This window comes from Anabrus simplex, chromosome 2 (genome assembly GCF_040414725.1).
Source record: "Anabrus simplex isolate iqAnaSimp1 chromosome 2, ASM4041472v1, whole genome shotgun sequence".
NCBI lineage: Eukaryota > Metazoa > Arthropoda > Insecta > Orthoptera > Tettigoniidae > Anabrus > Anabrus simplex.
In genome coordinates this window covers 859879225-859900698 of record NC_090266.1, presented here as the reverse complement: position 1 = coordinate 859900698, position 21474 = coordinate 859879225, and the positions used below count along the sequence as shown (strand labels likewise).

The 21474-nt window shown below is 37.5% G+C and overlaps 1 protein-coding gene across 3 annotated transcripts in view; it reads left to right on the top strand.

Annotated features, from left to right (window-relative positions):
• The window catches only part of Rala (Ras-like protein A), a 358449-nt gene that overhangs the window by 225270 nt on the left and 111705 nt on the right, over nt 1-21474 (top strand). The window contains exon 6 of one of the 3 annotated variants that reach the window (XM_067141588.2): nt 7347-7463. The exons of 1 other annotated variant lie outside the window; for it this stretch is intronic. In XM_067141588.2, coding sequence (XP_066997689.1) covers nt 7347-7463 — 117 coding nt within the window. Of the gene's footprint in view, nt 1-7346; nt 7719-21474 lie in introns of those variants that run through there. One more of the 3 variants, XM_067141587.2, reaches the window with a different exon arrangement.

Sequence of the window (21474 nt, the reverse complement as noted above, 5' to 3'; positions counted from 1 at the left end):
AGACAAGATTATTCAACACTTAGAGAATGATTGTGACGATTTATCTTCTCAGAAATCCGAAGATGAGTGGTTTGATACAAATGAAGGTGAGTCTGATGGTGAAAGTGGTTCAGAGAATGAGAATGAAGAACAAGATGAACAACATGACGAATCGGATGAAGGCGAAGTGCTAGACATGTTTCAACCTTTCCCACCGCATGGTGTTTCACGTCAGAAATTCTTATTTTCTGGTGCTAGTTGTGTAAATGTGGACTTTGACGATGAATCGAATGTGTTGGAATATTTTGAACAGTTCATAGGTGGTGATATGTTTCAACTTATTGCCGAACAAACCAATGTGTATGCTAAACTGTTTTTAGAAGACCATCCGAACTAGAAACCATGGTCACGAGCGAGAGATTGGGTGGATACAAATCCAACTGAGATGAAAACTCTAATTGGGCTGTTAATGCTGCAGGGGATAGTTCATAAGCCAGAAAGCAATATGTACTTCTCAAAACGGGAAAGTATCGCAACCCCTTACTTTTCGAAAATTATCTCTGAGAAAATATTTCATCTTCTCCTGAAGTTCCTTCATTTCTCTGACAATTCCAAATTTGATCCTAACCTGCACAACAAAAAGCTCTATAAAATTCAGGCAGTACTTGATCACCTACAATCAAGATGTTCTTCCATATACACTCCTGAGCAAAACATGTGTGTCGATAGTACCTCCTGCTATGGAAAGGACGATTGGGCTGAGTGGAATTTATTCCATCTAAAAGAAGCAGATTTGGCATGAAATTCTATAAACTTTGTGAAAGTGGGTCTGGTTATCCTTGGAATTGTGTAGTTTATACTGGTAAGAACACAGGGTATGGTCAAAGATATCCTGATGAGAATATTTTGTCCAGAATTATACTAGAACTTACTCACAACCTTCTGAATAAAGGGCATTGCCTCTATCTTGACAACTGGTATACTAGTCCAAGACTAGTTGACACATTGTGTAGCAGAAATACTGATGTGGGGACTATGAGAATCAACAGAAAGGAATTCTCACAGTGAAGAGGGCCAGACTTCTGAAAGGGGAAACAATTGCAGCCTTTCGTAAAAAGCAAATGATCATGAAATGGAAAGACAAAAGGGATGTTACCTTAGCACAATACATGATAGCATGAGCGATGTTCAGACAAGGTAAGGAGTGGATAAAAATAATGGCCAAGTTCCCAGCTACAAACTTGCCAAAGAACACCTAAAGAAATATTACCAGAAGATGTTCAGTTACCTGATGGATCTGGCGTTTGAATGAGTTTATAATTTATCAGAAAAATGGACGGCGCCTACGTAGACTGGACTTTCAACTGACCTTAGCAGAGGACTTATCTTCAACTAGAGGAGTGGTAGAACAGCAGCCAAAAGGACGTCCTTCAAAATCACCAACACTTTCTCGACTACTGGGGCGCTGCTTGCCCGATTTTGTTCCAGGTACTTCGAAGAAGAGACCCACTAGAAGATGTGTAGTGTGTTGGAAGAATGGAAAGAGGAAAGAGTCCATAATCTGGTGCCCTGATTGTGAGAAGGCACTTTGTGCTGCACTGTGCTTCAGGCAGTTTCATATAGACAAATCACTGCAGTTCTAGTGAGGTAAATGATGTAACTGACCGTGAAGTTAATGTCAAATCTTTCACGATGTCACTAGCATGATGTGTAATTCATAAATATTCCTACCCCCTGTGGGTGGGGGATGCAGACGAATACACCCACGGCATCCCCTGCCTGTTGTGGGAGGCAACTAAAAGGGGCGACCAAGGGATGATTGTATTAGAACCATGAAACTACTTTTGATTAGTGCCATCACGCGGGGAACACCATGGGTTGCCTTTACTTGCGGTTAGTACCACTATATTAGGTACACAATAGGTTTGTGATTAGTAGCAGCAGAGAGTGGTTCACTGTGGGTTTACAGTACCCGTGATTAGTACCATTGTCAGAAACTCCACGGGTCTGGGCGCTTCCTGTGATTAGTACCACTATATGAGCGACACCGTGGGTCTGCGTTGCCTGTGATTAGTACCCACAATATGAGGAACACCACGGGAATACCGGCGCCCGTGATTAGTACACCTAGGTGAGGAACACCATAGGTTTGCGTTGCCTATGTGTGGCGACATTATGTGAGAAACACCATAGGTCTGCATTACCTGTACGACGTACAATACTTGTGAGTAGTACCATCATGTGTGGAACACCATGAGTCTATGCTACTTTTGATTAGTACCCCAACATGACAAATACCATGGTTCTACTTTACTAGCGATAAGTACCATTATGAGGGGCCGTTGACCTGGATTTTGGACCCCTTTACACAACAAGCATCCTCGATTCAGGATTGTACTTTAGAAGTGGTCCCTTGGTCAATAATAATATTTTTATGATAGTTTTTGGGTCGGATCCACTGATTGTTTTAAATTCATATCCATCCGTTCATTCTTCATGACATTTATTATTTTGGTCAGTGGATGATTTTGAACTTTTAATTTGTCATTTCATTCCGTACCATCAGGGGGCGATGACCTAGATGTTAGGCCCATTTAAACAACAAGCATCATCATCATAATAAATATTCCTTTATTTTATTTTTGTTAATTTTGGGTGCTAACATATGAACAAAACACTCAAATTTCAACCAGGTAAATGATCTTGCAGTTGGTGAAAAATGGTTCAGAATGTCACATGCATGATATGATATTTATAAATACCCCTTGCTTTTACTTGTTTCAACTTTCGGCTGTAATATATGGGCCAAACTTTGAAATTCCAGCCAGGTAAATGACCTTGCAGTTAATGTAAAAATTGTTAAAAATTTCTCTAACATTAAAATTAATTAATTAAAACTCCTTTATTTTACTTTTTGTATCGCAGATGAATGATATTAATGGTATTACTAACTTTTCTGCCTATCCTGCTGTGTAACAACAATCTGCTGAAAAAATACACAGAGAAGGTTACACCAAGCACATCAATAATACCCAGTTAAGAGGTTAAATATTTCATATGCTTCTCTACTTTTCCTCTTCATAAGTGTTTTTACTGCTGCTGGTCCACAGTCTAGTATGAGAATGGTATAGAGTTTAGTGGAGACTTTCAGAGGTGATTTGAAGATGCCATCCATTATCCAGAAAATAGATCTCAGCAACATTTTCAGCTGAGTGTCTGTTGCAAAAATCGTGGGTTTTTTTTTTTTTTTTTTTTTTCCTCATTGAGTATTATATTGTAAAAGCCATCAGTATATCTATAGAGTTATCTTAAACCTATCATCCATTTCCATTAATTCATCTGTATCCAAGGGTTCCGGTGGTAAATTTTGTCTACGTATCTTCCTTAGAGTTCTATTCAAAGTTTTTTCATTGGGCAGTTTCATGCCTGTTTCACTGCATATTCTGCTGATATGATGGCTAACAGTGGCTGATGGTAGTGAATCCTATGTTGGCGCAGATTCCTCCAGTAACTCAGTGCATTCAGTGGCATGCACCCTTCCCCAGTCTGATGCATAACCGAAACATTCTGAAGGCCCGTTGATAATGATAGTTTTGTTGCCAGGTGCAGTTTTGTAGCATTGAAAATCCTGCGCTGATCACATCTCTGTACAATAACAGATACACAGACTTTGTCTGGTGTGTACATATATCTTTGGTAGATCAGTTTTTCATGGTCCGTAATTGCCCTTGTGAACCTCAATTCCTCTTGATAGTACTCCTTTGAAATTATTGCTCCCAACCAAAATTTAGACTCCAAACATGATGGATATTTGTCCATAACCACAGAAACAAACTGACAATGAAACATTATTAACAACATTTAAGCTCTTTAGGCCTTTTCAGTTGTGAAATTACCAGCATTTCACCCCAGTGTAGCAGTGGGCCATCACTTGGATAGCTACACCTTTCCAAGATGCTGGCGGCTAGTGCACTGTTGAGACACCGCTACAAGCCTCCTATGTAGGACAATGCAGTGCAAGCTCACTGCTACACTGGGGCAAAACACTGGTAACTTCACTATTGAAAAGGCCTAAAGAGCTTAAATGTTTTTAATATTTTCAATCAATGAAATTAAATTATGTTTTCTTTCTGAAAACTTAATTTTTAACATTATTAATGGTAAATACCTGCAGACCTGCCAACCATTATGGATTTTTGGTAATTTGTACGGATTTGATGATAATATTATGCTTAAGGGCATATATATTACGGAAAATCAATATTCTTTTTACTTTCCACATGAAAAATTACAAATGTTTAATCCTAAATGCAGCGCCGGGTGACGTCGTGACATCACAATGCGGATTCCCATCATGCCTCGCTATGGTCACTTTTGCTTTTCGCGGTTTTGCATTATGGCGCCATATTCACTCAGTCAGTGATCACGCGTGGGTCTCGTTCCGGCTTTCTTATTCCAATTATTTTGTGGTTATGGACTGCTGCAGAAATGAAGCGGGCCTATAATTCCAACAGGAAATAAAAATACTGTGCTCCAAAACTATCGTGATAAATATACTGAAGAATGGCCTTGTTTAATAACCTTGAAAATTAGTGTTAACCACATGTTCTGTAGCGTGTGGTAGTGTAATTTTTCTGTGGTTTATGGGGGTAGAGATGATTATAGAAGGCATATTGAATCTGTGTAACACAAATCACATGGGAAAAATAAGGCTAATAAACCAATTAAAAAATTATTTATTAGTATTAGTAGTAGTAATGAAAGTTCCTTTTGGGGATCATTGTATGTATCTAGGTGTTAATATAAGGAAAGATCTTCATTGGGGTAATCACATAAATGGGATTGTAAATAAAGGGCACAGATCTCTGCACATGGTTATGAGGGTGTTTAGGGGTTGTAGTGAGGATGTAAAGGAGAGGGCATATAAGTCTCAGGTAAGACCCCAACTAGAGTATGGTTCCAGTGTATGGGACCCTCACCAGGATTACCTGATTCAAGAACTGGAAAAGATCCAAAGAAAAGCAGCTCGATTTGTTCTGGGTGATTTCCAACAAAAGAGTAGCGTCACAAAAATGTTGCAAAGTTTGGGCTGGGAAGAATTGAGAGAAAAAAGGAGAGCTGCTCGACTAAGTGGTATGTTCAGAGCTGTCAGCGGAGAGATGGCGTGGAGTGACATTAGTAGACGAATAAGTTTGAGTGGCGTTTATAAAAGTAGGAAAGATCACAATATGAAGATAAAGTTGGAATTGAAGAGGACAAACTGGGGCAAATATTCATTTATAGGAAGGGGAGTTAGGGATTGGAATAACTTACCAAGGGAGATGTTCAATAAATTTCCAATTTCTTTGAAATCATTTAAGAAAAGGCTAGGAAAACAACACATAGGGAATCTGCCACCTGGGTGACTGCCCTAAATGAAGATCAGGATTGATTGATTGATTGATTGATTGATTGATTGATTGAAAATAGTGTTGCAGATGCAGAGTTCCTATTTATATCATTCCTTGTAGAACACAACACTGGCCTGCGAATTAAAACTTTCTGATCATTGCATAATTATCTTCAGATAATGATTTTTCATATTTCAGGCATGCTGAATCAGGATATAAAGTAAGTTTTTCTCCATCACATTGGGTTTCTTTGCAAAATCAAAATGAATATATAAGACTCTCACGTACATACAAGATTAATTTACTATATTATAACATGTAAGGAATGCTTTTTCCTTGTTATAGTTACTCATCTGAACACTCCTGTATTACACTGTTGTATATATGTAAACAGGCTTGAGGAAAAACACTAATTAAAACATCTGTAAACACTACATTGCACTTACTGTTTTATTGGCAACATGTTCCAGAATGACAATCTACGGTTTCAATTTTATAATATCTTTACTTATTTTAAGAAACTTCTACATGCTGCTTTTCGCTTGTGAGCTGTAGTTGGATTTTCTCTCTTCAGTAACCAGCAGTAATCTGCCAGCATATTCTTCCTCCATTTCTCTTAGATCCTGGTGAACCTTTCTTCTTGCTCTTCGCTCAGCATTCCTAGGATTGATGTTTCTTGGAGTAAAGTTGAAAATTTAAAGAATGAAAGTCGTAAATGAAGTACAACACACTCAGTAAGGTTATGTTTGTTGTTTTATCACTGCCACATAGTAATGAACAAACAGAAAGAATCTTTTGCATTGTTAGAAAAATTCAAACCGAATGTAGTTACTCAGCAAGTACAAATATATTGTCATCGCTCCTCATTGAGAAACTAAAAATGGCATCAGATGGTTCTGTATATTTCAAGAAAACATTCACTGAGAAACAGTTACAAGAGGTGGCATGCTACATAAATATATTTACACCAGAATAACTAAACAGGTATTTAAATATGTACATTTGTTTTAGGTTAGGTATATTTTAAAAGTGAAAATTCGAGGCTTCCTGTCGATGCTTCCCTTTATTCTGCGATTACCCTGATTACTGATTCCCCATTCCAAAGATTGGCAGGTCTGCACCTGGTACAGCAGTAAAAAGGAAAATATATAATATGTAACAAAGTAAGGTAATGACAAAATTCTAATAGGTTACCAAGAAGCCGGTGACAGAAGTGTAATCGGTGACCAAAAGATCGGTGGTGAATATGTATTTTGTGGCAAAATGATACGATAGCGAGAGTGCCTGTGACGAGTATTCCTAAACTCAATAAAATTTGGGTATAATTCATATTGACTGGATATGTAAGAGAAGTTTTACTAAAAGTTCCTCATAAGTCCCATACACATGATTGTATCACATATTTAAAAGAAATAAATCAATTTAGGCATAGTTATCCATACTGGAACTTAATTATAAATTTGAAATATTTTGTTACTGTACTGGATGATAACCTTCAACACATCAGTGTTTTTAACATCAAATTGCAACATTGGCAATGTCATTCAAAGAAGGAATTCTAAAGACATCAACTCTAAAGGATAATATTTTTCATGTATGATTGTGTTCTTTTTAATCCAGGAAAACCTTCCATGCCTGATATGTTTTCTGATAAGTAGATAATAATTTACTTTTTCTTTCTTTCTTTCTTTCTTTCTTTCTTTCTGTCTTTCTTTCTTTCTTTCTTTCTTTCTTTCTCTTAGGAGGTGTATTGCAAAGAAAATATTATAGTATTGATGTACAAATTGTATATGGTTATATGTTATAGAAAATATTTGGTGAGATGCTTCCACAATAAAATATACTAATATGGTTGAAATATCAATGCCTTTTTCTGTAACTTCTGTAATTAATTAAAAATTATAAAACAAGGAGTAAAAATGCAAAAATAGGCAGCCAGTATGGCTTGGTCTACAAGTATAGTTCCCACATTTGCAGGTGTTTTTCGACCTGATGAGGGAGATTCGGTCCCGCAAGATGGAAGACACTAAAACGAGCAACGGCCGGGGAAGGGACAACAGCAAGAGGAAGAAACTGAAGTGTGTCATTCTCTAGGTCGGACTCATTTCTTTTTCTCCACCCTACTCTTTTTCTTCCTAGTACAGTTCAAATGTACATGGAGCCCAGGGGAGGGGTATCCCCATTAGTTTGTAGTTGATATTCTTGATATGATAGAGTTCATTAGTTATTATAACCTTTGTAATAATTTGTAATGATTTCTTTATAATATTTGTATATTGAGCCACATCATAAAATTTTGTAAATATACTGTCTGTGCGGATAATTGGGACGTTAAAGTGTTCAATATTTCTTGAACTTATTCATTTAAAATTTTATATTTATGCGGAAAATATATAAACTGATGCAACGATATATGCGAGATAATTGTCTGCTCAATTTACTGTATTTACTTGCATATAATTTTTGAACTCATCAATTTTTCACCACCATTTTTAAGGGCCTATTTTAGATTTTAAAGAAATTCTAAGGTAATTTTCACCTTTTCAAATAGTTTGGATTAGTTGAAAACAGATTTAATATTCGCATTTACTGATGGTGATCGCTATAACTCCACAATGAATTGCCACCAAAAGCTGATTTTTTTGTGACATTATGTACATCAGTCATAAAAGCACAAAACAAATTTTCCAGTCAGAAGCGAAATATGAGAACTTGTTTGGGGCCAGTTGCTAACCCCTGCCATTCTTATCCAACTGTTAATAGTTTTGTGAGCAGGTTTGCTATTGTGTTCTGTGATAGAAATGACTGATCTGCGGGAGACTACCGGCAAGTAAGTTTAAAGTCGGTTTTAAAGTTCATGTAATGCTGTATGGGGAAGAAAACGGGAACTAACATGCAAAGAGAGAATTTGGTGTTTCAGAAGCACATGTTCGGTACTGACGAAAACTGTTTATATGGAGTGAGGCCATATGATGCTGTTCATGGCCATTCACACACCAGATGAAGACTTTAAGCCTCGTTATTCTACAAAAGTGGGCTATGTGCCAATACCGGGTTTCACCCTCCTCCTACCTCATCATCTTCATCTCACATGTACAGGTCACCCGTGGGTGTCAACTAAAAAGACTTGCACCAAGCCTTTCCAGAGGCTACATGACATCACATCACTCTTTTCAAAACTTTTTTTATTCCTGAAAAGTGTAAAAAGTGTGCAAGTAAGTACGGTAAATTCTTTTCCATAGAGCTTGCTATGAAACATTTGCTCTAAGTTTTGAATGTCTATTTTTTCATCACCTTATGGTGAGTCCTCTAAAGTTGTGAGATATCTCAACTCTATTGTTGTTGAAGTTGACTTGATGTGACTTTATATATTAGGAAACTCTATGGCCCCTAGCAGAGTTTGCTTTATGTCCAGTCGCTCAAAGAAAAGAATGAGCGCCTGGTATTGTCTTAAGTTCCTCGAAGGTACACTTTTCTCAGAAACAATTTAATTTATAGATGTTTGTTGTAGGTATCTACATGTGAAGTGGATTGTATTAAGTCTAATAAAATATTAAGTGCAAGAACATTCAATACCATGCTCTTATTCTATTCTTTGAACCACTATACATTTTCTGCTTTCATATTCATATAATTCAGAAAGCAGGTTTTCAGCTTTACAAATTATGTGTTGCATTTTATGTCTATGGAAACTCACAAGTATTACTGTGCATGAAAGAGCAAAACGGTGGCCCAAAGTTAATCTCATAATGCTTCCATTTGAACATGGGGATCGGGGAGGTAGATACATATGGATTTCAGGTATCCTGGTGGTTGTATGATGGACAGAAAGGAATATTTCTTACATTCAGTTACTTTTACTTGCACTGAAGCTAGAAATTTATTCTAATTGCCTTTGAAGAGTTCCCAGTATAACATACATTTGACTTCACTCTGAAGAGTATTTACTATTGTAGATCAATAACATTCTACCAATTTATGGGTCGTATATGCAGGCTCTGTATTTGTACCATCTTAAACCTGGTGTATACCAGTTGTCTGACATAAGAGTCACCCGACATCTTCTCTCTTGTGTTTCAAAGAATATTTTCAATTTAGTTTTTGAGATGTGTATGTAAAGCTGGCCCAAACAAGGAATGCTCATCAATACGTCACGCGATGTCCATTGTCAACGGAAAATGTCTGTCTGTTTCTCACTGCAAATGAAATGTTTTTTTAAAGTGTAATTTTATGTGCCCAAATGATAGAGCAGCCTCAGATTATTGTAGTTCAACATTCTGTTTAAGGTATTTATTGACAGTGACAGTACAATGAGAGGAATACTTAGTATTTCCAGTAGCAGCTGAGTGAGGCTGCTGTACAACCGTAGTGTGGAAGCAGCACAGCACACTGGAACCAGCACTGCATGCTGCCTGCAGCGCAGTCAGGCGAGGATACGAAGCAAGGAAGTGTACCGATATGTGGAACTGTTTGTCTTATTTTACTGTCACTGTCAATAAATATCCTTGAACATAATATTGCACTAGACTAATTTGAGGATGCTCTATTGACTGAACACACAAAATTAAACTTCAAACAACATTTTTTATCTTCCAAAACACCAGAGAAAAGGAGCCTGACAACTTTCTGGTGAGACACCCAGTATATTACTTTCTAATGAACATTAAAGTATTTCCTAATGGGGAAGTACATGGTTGTTACTTCCTCTGCCTTTTATCTGAGGTGGCATTTCAAGCACTGTCTTCCATTCTGGGTGGTTTCCCAATTTTTAGGGTGCTTTGAAGTCGACACGCATAGTTACAGACAGAATTATTTTCTTGGATAGGCATAAGTTGGAGTGCAGTCTGGTTTGCCCACTCTCAGTCCTTGGAGAAAGCAGCTCATTTTAAAAATCAATTTTGTTCTGCGTTGAAAAAAAAAAAAAGTAGTATTGGCAACTTGAAGTGCATATTGGACTGATGCATATTTTTCTACACAAATTACACCACAGGTAAAAACTATTCTTGTTTATTGTTCATTTCAAGAGAAATGTCCTTATAAATGGTTTATAAATACATACTGTACCTACTTCTCTTTAATTAACTATCATTCTGTCTCCCATGGTTGTTACATCCTTCTGGTTCATGTAAGTTGGTGTATATTTTTTAATGTATTCTGAAGTATTTTCTATATTCGTCCTGAAAGTTAGTTAATACTCTTTAATGCATCAGAAGTGTTGGTTTGTTGGTTGGTTGCCAATTCTTCTTGAATGCATTGTTCTGAATACAAATCCAGTATTCATATCTAAAATTAATTTTGTGAAAGGAGTAAAAGTTAACGGTATACACCAGTTACATTTAAATTACCCATTTGAGTTGTTTCAAAACATATTTCTGTACCAATTACCCTCTGCCCTAGTTTTTTTTCCTGCCGCCGTAAAAAATTCTTTCACGTTTACTTGGCACAAAGATTTACATGTTCAGTGTACCATATCATATTTTGTATTGCTAGTAAGATAAGCCACCCAATGCAGCGCAGAATATTAACATGTCGAGTGCCAAGTGCTGCCTTATGGTTTGTTGTTTTGTCATTTGGCATCACGTGTAATTGAAAGGTTACCTATCCCCTTTGGACATGGAGGGTGACTTTAAGCATGTGTTAAGGGAATGTATGAGTGTGTATTTAATTTACTAGAAGATCCAGAAAGTGATTTTAGTGCTGATGGGAGTATGACAGTATTGGTGATAGCAACAGTGAATATGCTGACGACTACAGTGGCATTCATAGTGATCCAGAAGATAAGACATGGAATTAGAACTCCCACAAATAATGTTATTTTAAATGGGGACTGTCACGTTATTGATGGTTCAGGAATATATGTTCAAAAAGATCCCTTTACAACTAAGGAGGAGGTTGATCTTGGTATTAACCCAAATAAAACATTGTTTATTGATATGTATAGAGTATTCCTCAGATACAAGTTATTAATCTAATGAATGTACAAATAAATCACAATGCTTCAAAAACTGTATCTCTCAGTGTTCCAAGAAGTAAAGTCATTTGAAAGAGTGAACTGAAACTACAAGGGTTGAAATGGTGTTTCTAGGTTTGGGACTAGTTAGAATGCCCTTTTCCTAACTACTGGAGTAATTATTCTGCATTCACAAATACAGTGATTCACAAATGCGTCACACGAAAGACAATTACCAGAAATCGCTTCCAGCTACTGTTGCGCTTTTGGCATTTCACTTCCAATGATCCAAATAATAGGTTACATGAGATTCAGCTGCTACTAGATATTTTCCACCAATGACTTATTATGGATGTGAAAAAATATGGACAAAATCTCGTTATTGATGAATCCTCTCATTTGGGCAGTATCTTCCTGGAAAGGTGTCCAAGTGTGGAGTAAAGCAATTCAATCTTTGTGACGGCAAGTGTTGCACGTATAAAACAGAGTCAACTCACCGTAGGTACTAAAGTTCTCGTGAACCTGCATCTGGATATTGAATGCGTTTTATGTACGGATAATCACAATGCATGAACTGATGAATTGCTCATGGATCGCAAAACCCATTTTGTTGGGGAAAGGGACTTTGATAACATTAATGAAGTTGAAGGATGTTTTGTTATCTACAGTGCATTCCAGCAACTTGGAGGAGACAAAGAAGAATAGGAAAGGCAAATGATACATGCAGTGGAATAAAGGATGGAATTGATATTGCTGACACTTTCATCATACTGCTCTGCCATCCGAATGACGATAATATTGTAGCATAAAGTTCCTGATGATATATTGTATGGCACATGTATTAATGCACAACTGCTACACAATGAGACACACCCTGGTGATGGACATAAGTTGTCCCTGGCGGAATCCCTTCTTTCCCCGAGTAATGACCCAATTCAGAGAACACCAAAGAGTCTGGGAGAGTTAAACAAGACCAAGGAGAAAATCCATACAAGGTAAGTTGTTGTAAGCTGTACTTGTTGATATTCATATCTTTGACAGATATGTATTATCCTAAAGTAGAAACCTAACCTTTTCAGATCCCGCAGGACAACTTGTGGACGTTGCTGCAGGGTAGCAGTAGTATGAGAGTCTGGGTAGAAAGGCTGCTGTGTCTGTTGCAAAGAGAACATTGACTGTTCGCGTAGTATGTCCAGATACACCTGTCTTGTGCATCGAATGCTTTGAGTCATTTCATGACAAATTAACTCAAATTTTGCGCACCTTTTTGAGAATAAACAGTATGACTCCATGCCCTGTGACATTGTGCACTGTTAGATGACTTCAGTATTACATTATTTGTTTCATTGCTGTATATAGATAGAGCCCTGCACAGATGCGGATATCCGCGTAGTTAGTGTCTTGGCGGATGCAAACTGTATTGCAGTGCGGATAATTTTGCTGAAAATTTCTAAATAATGAAGTTTATTGCTATTCACTCAGGTATACTCTTATTTTTTCTTGTGGTTAGGTGACCCTTGACAGTGGTATGGAAGAATGGTGATATAAAGGTCTTGAGACCATAAAGCAGTAAGTCTGACCTAAGCCTAACTGGCTCCTGCCCGCAATTAATGGAAGGAAGAAATGATGGTCAATACGTTGGCAATTGTCACAGGAGAAAATCGCTCATAAACCTGTGATTGGGGGGGGGGTCTCGTGCCAGGTTTCAGACCTATTTTACTCTGTTATCGGATCTATCTGTTTCAATACCTTGGGTGTAATGTACTGTAGTTAAATATTTACAATATCTGCGGATAACCATTCATGGATGCGGATGCTGGTACGGATGAAGGAAGTGTGGATGCCGATAATATTTTGTATACCCGCGCAGGGTTCTATATATAGAACGTGGATTTAATTTTGTTTACTCCATATGATGTCGTGCCACATTTTATAAACTGAGAAATTTGATGTGACTCCATATGGTGTCACCCCTGACCACCATATGAGGTCATAGTTTTGTCTGTTCATTATGGTAGTATATAATACTATAATGTAAAACACCCCATGTACAAGAAACCTTCTTGGCAGCAACAGTATATTTTCACTTGATGATTGGTACCACAGTCCATTGACAAAGTTAGCTCAGCGTCCAACATGTTAAATGTGTTTTTCATGAAATTTGCCGTGAAAGTCTTCACAGTATATTGTTGATATGAATGCCTACCTGTAATGCCAGTTCTGTTTATATTTTTCACCTTGTACAGTAACTTTACATGTAAAACTAAAAGCTTCTTAATGGATTACTTGTTTTTAAAATACCTTCAATATTATACAAGTAAGGCGAACTGTGCCATGCGTACAGGTTTGATGAAATTTGTATTAATTGAAGGAAAAAACAAAGAAGCTATATTTTTTGGATTAATGACACAGTTAAATTTCTTGTTCTGGGAGATTCAAGTTTGGAGTCATTTTGAGCCCATTTTGGAACAGCAATGATTTTAAAGCAGCAAGAATGTTACAGATGTGACATAACTTCATGTAATTCAGGCAGTGGTTCAACAATAAGTGATATGATACAGATATCGTGAATTTGACATCTAGTTGAGACTTAACTGCTTCTCCATCCTATCTAATTTTCAACTGTAGTAATCCAGAGGTTTTCTTGGCATTGATATACTTCATCAATTCATAGGCCTATGCTGGTCATTTTTATTTCATGTAGTGGATCACTGAAGATTTGAGTCTGATTTTCTGTATGTGTCAGTTATATCTAATAAAGATAAAGTAAAAAGTATGCCATTTGTTACTGGTATTTTCTTCATAAGAAAGGTTTAAGTTCATGAATATTCTTTTACAAAAGTTTTTTTATTTTTTATTAGATTAACGTTCTTTCTGCGCACTGGTATTTCTGACCATTTAATGATTTCTGATACTTCATCCTCAGCCCTTTCTAAAGTATTCTTTATATGTAAGAATTATATTTAATGTAATATGGCATTTTAGGCATACACTACTCTCTGGGAGGTCAGTTTCCATCCCAGGTTTTGGTATGAATTTTTAGACTCATTTTTATATCTGGATAGTGGGACTCTCAGTTTACTTAGAACAATTGAAGTGTGTAATCTAAAACAGGGAGATCAGTCTTGTTGACAAATTATGTGGAGTCCTATTCCAAGAAAGCCAATTACTTTTTAGTAAATACAGGCCCACGATGCCTACAGTATATTGTCAAAGGTTAGTTAAGATGGCAAATGTATCCTCAAAAATATTGCACAGTATCCTGTCATCATTCATTGTAAATATTTGATTAATATTGAAATATCTATTCATGGAATATAAATCACCCATGTGTTAAAATGTGACCTATTAGCAGGCTCTCAAGTCTTTAAAATGTTACCTGTTAGCAGAAAAGAATCTACTTGAGAGAATTGCAAATCCTAGAAATCTTGGCTACATTATGCTTTGCTGTAAGTGAATCATACATTCTTCTCCTATTTTGCATTTTTATATTATCTCCATTTTCTCATACCCAGTTGCAGTTACGAACCAGGGCAAATATGATTCCAGTCCGTTTTGCTTACACTTTCACTCCTCACCAACCACCATATCCTGATCTAGATTCCTTTACCATATGCTCTTCTTATCAAAGTCTGTCCAAAAAAACCTGCATCATGGCCTCGTTTCAGTTGTATTTCAATAGCATATTTTGCATTCTTCTCATCATCCATTGGATATATTCAAACTAAGGCAGTTTTTTCTGCCAATTTATCACTGACTTCTATACTTGCACATCTCTCTCTGGCATAATTCCTGTTTTCCTGTGTCTCTTTGACTGTGTATAGTTGAAGGTATGTTAAGCACCTAAGTAAAGCTTATTTTTGTTTCTTCAGTCCTACTGGCCTTTTCTTCAAACAATCGTCCCTTTATCTTAAATTGTTGCCATTCGTTACCAAAATTTATTTATTCTCTCTTGTGGTTAAAGATTTTAAATTTGCTTTCTTCTCTCTTCTCTCTTTGGAAGTTTGATGCCCATTATAGTGCTTTATTCTTGTAATAAATGAAGATAGGCAGTCCTTTTTAAATGATTTTAAACAGTTTATTCTTACACCCAGGGTTCTGATATGCCACTTTAATTTTTCATTTGAAAAAATACCTCTTGAAGTTACTTACTACACCGTTACTGGTACTGTTCAGATACAACAGTGATATACTGTGTAAAAGTACAATAATCATAAATGTGTAAGATACCAAGGAAACTAACAAAACTGTGTTATTGGATATGCTATGAAATAGTTGTGTATTAAAATTGTCTTTGCTAAACGTGCAAGTTCTTTTCAGTAAGATAATACTCTAATGTTATTGCTTTTACATCCTACTAACTACTTTCAACAGTTTTCGGAGAGGTCTTTTTTGACTTAGTTTTTAATATTGATCTTCTTTTTTGTGAGGAAGCAGCGACATAATGAAGCAATAATACAATAGAAAGGTCTTCACAAAGGTGTTGAATACTAGTATGTGGTGTATGAAAGAAAAAAAGATTTCGAGATCCCCTTCGCTTCGATCTGAGTGAAGAATTTTTCATTACCTTTTATTACTTTCTTTGATAAAGTATTGTTTTTGTCTCTAGTTGTTCCACTCATTCAAGCGTCTTATCCATATTACTCTGCTTATGGCTTAAAATGGACTAGTGCACTGAGTCATGTATTCTTTTTTTATTTCTTTTATTTGCCTTTGCTTGGTAAATTGCTGCTTTTCTTTTCTTTTCCTTTTTTAATATGTACTTGTTTGTTGACTAGTCTGCTTTGTATTTGATTGGCTTTGAAACATCATTGCTCATAAACTTTGGTCATTCTTACTATCTGATGGGTGTTTAAAAAACATGAATTTGTTAAGTTTATACTTATGTTCAATGATATTTGCAAGTAGGAAGTGAGTTTTCAGACCAAATTATCTTTTTATTCCTCTGTTTTGAGGTCAACTTGGCTCTGTGAATGTGAAAACCAGGTAAACTTGTGGTTTCTTATGCAGATGCTTGAGATAACAGATATGACATGAAAGAAGCAGACATAACTGTCGACTAGTGAGGGAAAAGGCAGGAGGGGGGATGTAGTTCTACAATATTTATCAAAAGGCTTTGGTGGTTAGGTCATGAAGTAAACGGAGAAAGGCAGATTACCTGGGTGATTAACACATTCAATCGTGTAATGTTAAAGAAATAGTGGAAAACCTAGGAGGTGAATGTTAAAACTTATGCTTAAGGATTTTAAGGTAGGATATATAATCAAAGCATTGGAAAAGAGCAAGGTGAGTAAAACCACCGTCAAATGAATTAAATCCATGTTAGACAGAAGGAAAATAAAAGCAACCCTGTTTGAAGAAACGCTGACAGTTAGGGCCACCCGAGGCTGTGCTCAGGGAGGAGTTATTTCACCTCTATTTTCTATACTCAAGGATACGCAGAGATCACTCAACCTTGTGGAGAACTGGTGTCGGGAAGAACAACTACCAGTCATCCTGAACAAGATAACTCTGGTCCCTTTTACAAGAAGGAGAAAATTAGAGGGGAGGAGATCACTGAAGCTCTTTGCGCAAGATATATATATATTGTATATGGAAGAACAGGCACTACACGTAGGTGTAGTGTTAGATAAAAATCTAACCTGGAATCCACATATAGAAAGGAACACAACCCGGGCCAAGAACTTGCTGTATCCATGTAAAAGAGCCGTTGGGAAGAAATGGGGCCTAAGACCATTAGTAGTAATGTGGATATACACAATGATCGTTAGACTGTTGATGGCCTATGCTGCAATCATCTGGTGGCAGAAAGTAAGTCAAGGAAAAGTTGGCAGTAGATTGGATAGCCTACAGAGAATGGCATGCATAGCCATAACTGGGGCTATGAGAACTACGCCGACAGAAGCCTTGAATATTTTACTAGACCTCCCATCACTATGCAGTTTCATAAAAGGACAGACTAGAATGAGTTCATATAGATTGGCACAATCAGAGTGCTGGAATGCACAAAGACCCAATCTAGGACACTGCAAAATTAACAAAGTAATAACAGAGGAAGTTCTACACATGCCTTCTGACTATATGATACCAAAGTACAACTTTGAAAAACCATTTGAGACCCAGATAATAAGAAAAGAAGACTGGGATATCAACAAATGGAATACTGAAAAAAAAGATATAATGTGGTGGACTGATGGCTCAAAGACTGTGAATGGCACAGGAGAAAGGATCAACTGGGGAAGACCTGAGAGATCAATCCAGATGAGCCTGGGCTGAAATGATAGCTATCATAACATATCTTGAAGAAAATCTGAAAATGAACTATAGGAATAAGAACATTTTCATTTTACGGACAGCCAAACGGCCATTAAGGCACTAGAGGCAGTCTGGATAATATCCAGAATTGTCTGGTATTGCCACTCACTTCTCCTGAAGCTCTCAGAGTACAACATTGTCAAAATAATATGGGTACCAGGGCATACAGGATAGAAGGAAATGAAAAGGCAGATAAACTGGCCAGGAAAGGGGCAGAAACACATTCTGTAGGCCCAGAACCTGTATGCGGGATTTCCTATGGACAAGCCCGATACTACGTAGGAAAATGGGTACAAAAAAAAAACAAATGGAAAACTGGAAAAATTCTCCAGGATGCATACTTGCAAAGGAACTGATAAAAAGACCAAACAAGAAGCATACTAAAAAACTGTTGAAACTCAGCATAGAAAATATAAGGTGGATAGTAGGACTGTTGACAGGACACTGCCATCTGAAAAAACACCTACATAGAATTGGAGTAATAAGAGACAACATATGTAGGAAGTGCAATGAAGCAGAGGAGTCAGCTGAACACACACTTTTCGAATGTGAGGCGCTGGATACAATCAGACTTTCCACTCTAGTACTACCAGGTGTAGAGACAGAAAAAATCCAAGAAGACCCAATAAGAACAACCTGCAGCTTTGTGAAGGGAGCATGTATATCTAGGTGGGAATGAAGGAAAAACATGGTAGCAAAAGATCTTAGAGGTCAATGCTAATTAGGAACTAATATTTAGAGGCCCCATGAAAAAAGAAGGTAGGAGACATTGAAGCATTGTATGAGCATCAGATAATAATGGGTTTATGGAAATTATTTTTTTTCCCAAACGGAGACTAAATACAAAGGTCATAGCATACTATAACAACAATGTATTTGGACTAATGTAAACTAAAAGAAAGGTCACGGTGTCCTTGTCTTAGGAAGTAGACATTTCATTCAAACACACACTTTGTGCAGGATACTATACACAATTATTTGCAAAAGCTATAATGGTATGTATAGTGTCTGCAGAACATATTGAAAAACTATTTCAGAACACCGTGTACCCTCTCCAGTAGGAATGCAGGCTGCAACTCTCGCAGGTCAACTGGGGACATTTTGCGCAGAGCGAAGTTCAAAAAGGTATGGTCAAATGTTCCACCTTTACAATACTAATAATAAAATAATGACATTTATTTTATGCAATGAGCAAAGTTCTGTGTGTGTTCTGATTGGGGGTGCAGTTGGGTAAGGATTATTGCCAGTGTTTTAAACCAGACATGTCAATGTCCATTCCTGTTTTGGCATTCTCAGTGGGGGATAGATCTGGTGCAGTGCTGACCAGGGGATTTGACAAGTGTTGTGGGCAGTTATTGCGTTATTGGAATAGCATAGCTCCCTGTTGTTGCATGAATGGCAGCAGAATAGGTTATTGATAATTTTGGACATCCCATGCCTTATACAGCAGTAACTGATCAGATTAGTGCATTTCATGGCTTCTGAATTAAGTGTTGAGTAGCATATCTTCATGTACTATAGATTTTTAAATATGAAACGCAAAATAAATTTGTAGATTCGTGAGCTTGATTTGCAGAGTGAGAGCTGGAGTATCATCTCTTGCTACAACGCTTGTCTGTGGACCGACAGAGAGCATTTTCAACCCTTACTGTAATGGGTTAAGTTTTATTGGTTTTCTATCTGATTTTCAATCTGATTATCCGTTCATTGAATTTGATAGGTTTTCTACATGTTTATGAGAATGGTATGACAGTGGCACATGACATGCAGGAAGGACAGCAACCCTTATAGGACTCTCCCTGTACATTCTGTGGAAGCTGTCTCTCTCTTGCTGACAACCATAATTAGCCCTGAGACAGAATCTGCTCCAATCACTGAATGCAATTCTTCATCATTCTCACACCACTGGAGATGGTTACACAATGATTGGGTAGGGGTAGAAGTTGCCTAGTGGCATTTGTGATCATACTCCAGCTTCAAGCAGATGGTTGCTCATGGACCTAATGACAGTCAACACTACCTTTAATCTGTCCTGTACTCGGTACTCGTATGATCTAATTGTCATAACGTGCTTATGTGTATCACTGTTGACTGGAACCGGGCACCCTTCTTTCAGTTAACAGCACCAACGTCGATGCATTGTGCACTTCTATCATCCTCGTATTTTAGCAGTGTGCAACACACCCTTCAGTGTACACATTGCATTGTCTGTGCATATTCACATGAGATTCTTGTGGTAACAGCATGCCTTCAGTGCTGTCTTGAGCTGGGGACGTTTTGCAGCAGAAATTGATACTATCACGTTGTCTTCTCAGGGCACCATGTATGTTCAGTGGGATTTCTTTGCATGTGCCTGTATTTGTCATTCTTCCATCTTTATCACCACGAACCTACTACGCTGGCATAACAGGAATAGAGGTGATACTCCCACATGGCGCATCCCAGGTGGCAGATAGGGGGGTCCTAACCAGCTTGATGGCAGACTTGAGGGAAATAAAATACCTCTCGCAGACCAAACACACAACCCCTGTGGATGGGAGATACAGACGAAGAAAACGCCCACGGTATCCCCTGTCTGTCGTAAGAGGTGACCAAGGGGTATCATATTAGAACCATGAGACTACTTGTGATTAGTACCACCACGCGGGGAGCACCATGGGTCGCTTTTACTTGCCCGTAGTACTAATGTGTTAGGTACCAAATAGGTTTGTGATTAGTAGCAGTAGAGTACGTTGCCAGCTTCTACAGTACCTGTGATTCGTACCCCTATATGAGCAACACCATAGGATTAGCGACACCATGGTTCTGTCTTGTCTATGCTTAATACCCACTATGTGAGGAACACCATGGTTCTACCTTGCCTATGATTAGTACCCACTATGTGAGGAACGCCATAGGACTGTGTTACATGTGTGAATTTCATTACCTGTGAGTAGTACCATAATGTGTGGAATACTGCAAGTCTACGCTACTTTTGATTAGTTCTGTAACGTGACAAATAGCATGATTCTATTTTCCTAGCAATAAGTACCATTATGAGGGGCTGATGACCTGGATTTTGGACCCGTTTCTACTACAACCATCATCGATTCAGTATTGTGCTTTAGACGCAGTCCCTTGGTCAGTAATACTATTATTTAACGCTAAAGTCTGGGAATTTGGGGCATTGCAGGTCAGATCCACTGATTGATTTAACTTCATATCCATCCATTCATTCTTCGTCCTCACGTTTTCGAATCTGGTCAGTGGAGGATTCTGGATTTTTAATTTGTCATAACATTTCGTCTGATTTTCCAAAGGTAAAATTTAAGTGTATCCTCCTAATTCAATATGTCATATAATTCCATCATTAGATGGAGTAATCAAATTCAGACCTGTTTCATCTGGTTTGAGCAATCTTCAGTGAAAAAAAAAGCGGAGGGGTTGAACTAATTTACATAATACAAGCTAAAAATGTGCCAAGAAACATCATGAAGGAACGTGAAAAAACAAAAGAAACACATGATGGAAATAAAAATAACAAAATTTACAATATTTACACTGACTGACAGTGACAATGCAACACCAAGGAGGAGTGGTTCGAAAGGGATGAAAGTTGGGGAAAAAACAGAGACGGCACGGATGAATAATTGATGTTTATTTCAAACCGATATGCAGGTTACACAATGCGCACGGCATCGACTCAGTAGGATGTAGGACCACCGCGAGCGGCGATGCACGCAGAAACACGTCGAGGTACAGAGTCAATAAGAGTGCGGATGGTGTCCTGAAGGGATGGTTCTCCATTCTCTGTCAACCATTTGCCACAGTTGGTCGTCCGTACGAGGCTGGGGCAGAGTT